Here is a 4,520-nt window from a genome sequence, read left to right as displayed (position 1 = left end):
GTTTTAATATATGTATCGTAAATATGTTTTTTATGAATAACTAGCTGACCCTTTGTACCGCCTCAAAATATATTTCACATAAAATATAGCCTATGTTACTCGTGCAACTTTGCAAATTTGCAAACTAGGTATAGTAAATTTTGTACCAAAGGAAAAGGAGTGCGTAACAATAAAATAGGACATTGAAAAAAACGCTCTAAATTTAATTAAATTGCACAAGCGTCTAATTCCAATATTAATGGTCTATCAATAAATATTGATTCGCGTAGGATTGTTTGCGGATTGTAATCGATCGCCGTTACCTATATATTGTGGGGACGGTGTTCGGTGACCATCAGTCAGTGCAGGATCTCATCATCTCTACAATGAAGGTAAATTACATTTTATTACCAGATTCATTAATCATTTATTTCACTACTGAGTATGGGTTTCCTCTTAGAGGGCTTCAGGTTATAGTCTACTGTGTTGGCTGTGTGCGAATTGGTACCACACTTCCAGAAAAGTCAGTTTACAATTTGATGGTAAGTGATCACTTAAAGATTTAAAGATTTTTATTGAACATAAAACGTTAATTCACAAATAGTAATTGTTCGTAAACGACTGCTATAGTTAAGAACTGTGACGCAGCCATTTACGCCCACCTCTGGACAATGAGGAAGTATGTTCTGCTTACTGAACTAATACAATTTTCTTTTACAACTATAATAAATATATATGATTACAAATACATTTAGTAAATTACTTAATGCCGTATGGACATCTGCAATCAACCCCAGATAAGACAGGAGTCCTACCTGAAGTCCGCCACAGGTTGCTATTCCTGAGGACTAAGTTCAAAGGCTTATCATAATGTCTGACTTTCTACAACCAGATCACAGCAGCGCATGACAATGTTATAGGATAAAAATTATTGCGGAGATGATGAGTTCAAAAGCGTACCACGATGAGTTCTACCATCTTCAAACCTTCAAAATATTCTGTAATTCGACATATTAAAAACTGCTTGTTCCTCCAGGTTATAGCTGTTGCCTTAGCGTGGGTGGCATTGGTCGCCGCTCGTGGTTCGGGACCCTACCTTCCGAGTGGATGGAGACCAGATGGACCAGCTTTCTACTTGCCCTCTGAAGTCGCGGTATGTAGCCCAAAAAATGTTTACTTCTCGTGCCATTACTTTTACCTATATGACTTCAAAAATTCAAATATGTTTTCGCTCATTACAAGCCAAATGCTAATAAAAACTTATAAATACTTAGATATGTTAAATTTGTGAGAACATTAAAAATGTAATTTGAAAATAGTGAATTAATAATTATATTTAACGTGACATGAATTTCATTTAAAAATAATTATTTCAAAATTTCGATTTTTGTAAGTTTATAATTTTCTTCTATGAAAGATCCAAAAACGACCAAATTCTATTTTAATCTGGTGGTAATATATTACACATAATATGCGTAAAACTACTTTGTAATACCGATAATAATATACTTAATAGGTATTTAATAGGTATTTAATATTTATAATAAATCTTACAGAAACCATTACAAAACCCGATAAAAGACGTCATATTTCAAGAGTCAGAGGCGTCAGGATCTGACTTCCTCCAAGAGTACGGTCCACCGAAGGTACAAGAGGTCACCCAGGACATAGCCCAGCAAGGTCTACCTGATGAGAATAATGAGAAGTTGTTTGTTGAAGCTGTCATTCAAAGTGATGGTACGAAGTCTTCTGAACATATAGCTGCTCTTGTTACAGAACTGAAAACTGAAGGTAAAGCTGTTGTTTCTACCTGTATCAGAATTTATACTTATCATACTTAAAAATAATAAAATACTTCATACTATAGCTACAGGTATAATACAAGTAAAAATTAAAGAAGAAATTTTATTAAACATAGGTGCAAAGCTTATCTCAATTGATGTGTATATTTCTTTCATCAGTAACTGCGTAAGGTTCATTTGCAATGTGAACATAAAAGTGTACTGAAATTTCAAATTAAAAACTTTCGATAATTTAACTCTTTGCGATATATCATTAATGGGAATTATTTGTCTTATTCCAGATAACACTGAAGTTAAAACAATTGAAGAAATAGTAGCAGTAACTGAATCTCAAGACGTTCAAGAAGTGACATCAGCTATTGAAGAATCCATTTCAGGCATTGAAGAAGAAACTACTCATGTTAATACTGAAACTTCAACTGTAGCTAATGTTCTGTCTGTTGAAGCTGGCAAAGAAACAGCCACAGTGGAATCAACAGCGGGCGTAGAAGCAACTCAGGAAGTTAATGATGAAGCTAATAGCGAAAAGTCAGTTTTTGAGTCCACTGTAGAACAGCAATTCCCAAGTATTCTACTAGAGTCTGAACAAGTAGTAGATGCTGAAAAAGAAACAACTCAACAAAAATCAGAGCAAGTTAGTGAAGTTTCAGAACAAGCTTCAGTAGATATTCAGCAAGTTTCGAGTGACGTACAAACTTCTGAACAAGTGGTAAATCAACAAAAATCTAACCAAAATACTCAGGTACTTGAAACAAGTTTAGTAGACTCTGCACAAGCCTCGAGTGACCAAAATACGCAACAGTCGCTTACACAGGCTGCAGAATTAGCCGTGGTAGATGCTAAGCAAGTTATAAGTGGATCTCAGCAAGAATCTTCTATTGTTAATGAACAAACAGAAGTTTCTAGAGTTGAATCTACTTTAAACACTGTTTCACAACAGGCTGAAGTTACTTATGAAGTAGTTTCGTCTGTGGATGAAAGCATACAGACAGTCAAAGAAGAGGTGAAGAAAGTAGAAGAAGCTGTACAGAACATTCCAGAAATAATCGTTAATTTAGAAAATGAAATCAAGAGTCAACAGGTATGACTTTGCATTTAAACAAATTTATTATTTTTAAAGCTTTGTCGATGTCATAACAATTTTATTATCGCAAATACATTGGTATATTGTGTGGTAAGAGTAAATTCTCTCTGCTTTTAAAAGTAAAAGGTGATACTATAAATAATTATCGTGATTTTTCAGACTGAAACTATTCATGCGATAAATGCTGTCCAAGATACCTTTGGGTAAGCAATTTTTTTATACATATATCGATACTTTGGCTGTATTTTTTTTCGAAATAATTAGATCAATACAATTCCCTTAGAATGAATTTCCAATCAGTTCGGTCTCCGTACATTACATGGGTCTAGATGCCGGCTGACTAACTTATGAGGCGAACTTAGTCCTCAGGAGGAGGAAATTATTTGTTATTGGCTTCAGATATAACCTGTTCTATATGGAGTTGATCACAGATATCCATCGATGACGGTGGCCACTTACTTACCATCAGGTGGAGCGCTAATTCGTTTACTGCTCCCATCATAAAAAAATATTCTTCATCATAATATCCTTTAATTCCAGATCTTTGGAGCAAGTCCCAGAAGGTTTCTTGGAATATGGTCCCCCCGGCTTTAAAGAGTACGGCCCGCCGAAAGAAGATCTTAGAGACCACACTATTGAGGTAATAGAAATAATTATTTCGATAGAGAGTAAATGATAAGTTAGTTCCTATAAGCTGTAGGGAGTGATGTGGCTCACCACTAGTCGTCAAAAGATCGCGGTACGGTACGACTATAAACGTAATCATAGATTCACAGAAATAAAAACAACAATATTTTAAAGATATTGATCCTTCGAGCCGTATCGACGCGAAAATGACAGTTTCTTTTACCTTATTTTTTACACCAAAATGAGCGTGCCCGTATCTACAATAGAAATATATGTGTATGCTATAAAATTTATATATGTTACATTCCTTAACATTCCTCGTTTTACAGGAGAAACCTGTACAAGTACCATCACTTGACAACAACGAAGTCAGAAAACGACGATTTTCGCCAAAGTTCAGGTATAAAAATTAAATTAATATTTGTTACTTTTTATACGCGTGAAATTTTAATAAAGTTTTAAAATATCTTGTTTTTTCCAGACCTTCCAAAAAACTGCATTGATACCTGAAGATCATCGGCTTTTTTAAATAAATGTGTCACGATTCAAGGTTTTACTTATATAATAAGTTAGTTTAAGAAAATGAATAACTCCGGTAATGCAAATTATAATAAAAAAATAAAGAGTTTGAATTTAATAATTCATCTTATTATCTTAAAAAATCCCTTACATTTATAAAATTACTTTTGACGTACATTTGTATACAAATATCGCTTTATTAATTTATTTAAAAGTTCTACAATCAATTATTACGTTACTATCCATTGCATACTTTTTGATAATTAAAAATGTTTTTAATTTATTACACTATAACTTACACGAAACAAAAAATAACTTGTCCAGTAAAGGAGATGTTTCATTTTCGGCCATCTCATGTACACTATAACTGAAAAACACGAATAATATGTATAATTGAAGAAAAATACACATATATTTTGATAACCTAAAGTATTCCTGTTTAAAAATATTTAAAATAAGCATTCCTACTTGAAATATTAAATATGGCGGAATACTGTCAATGTCAAGTT

At 33.2% G+C, this 4,520-nt stretch overlaps 1 protein-coding gene across 1 annotated transcript; it reads left to right on the top strand.

The window, feature by feature from the left end:
• Positions 1-365: 365 nt before the first annotated feature.
• On the top strand, positions 366-3,995 carry LOC140745746 (uncharacterized). Its single transcript, XM_073077640.1, has 8 exons — positions 366-371; positions 1,016-1,132; positions 1,536-1,770; positions 2,063-2,862; positions 3,025-3,068; positions 3,406-3,533; positions 3,838-3,892; positions 3,974-3,995. The coding sequence occupies exons 1-8, from the start codon at positions 366-368 to the stop codon at positions 3,993-3,995; spliced, it is 1,407 nt and encodes a 468-aa protein (XP_072933741.1).
• Positions 3,996-4,520: the final 525 nt, after the last annotated feature.

The sequence above is a fragment of the Epargyreus clarus genome, unplaced genomic scaffold (genome assembly GCF_041222505.1).
Source record: "Epargyreus clarus isolate Ecla_fem2 unplaced genomic scaffold, WU_Ecla_fem_2.2 ptg000011l, whole genome shotgun sequence".
Lineage (NCBI taxonomy): Eukaryota > Metazoa > Arthropoda > Insecta > Lepidoptera > Hesperiidae > Epargyreus > Epargyreus clarus.
Note: the sequence above shows the minus strand (reverse complement) of the source record. Positions and strands in the feature narration are given on the sequence as shown.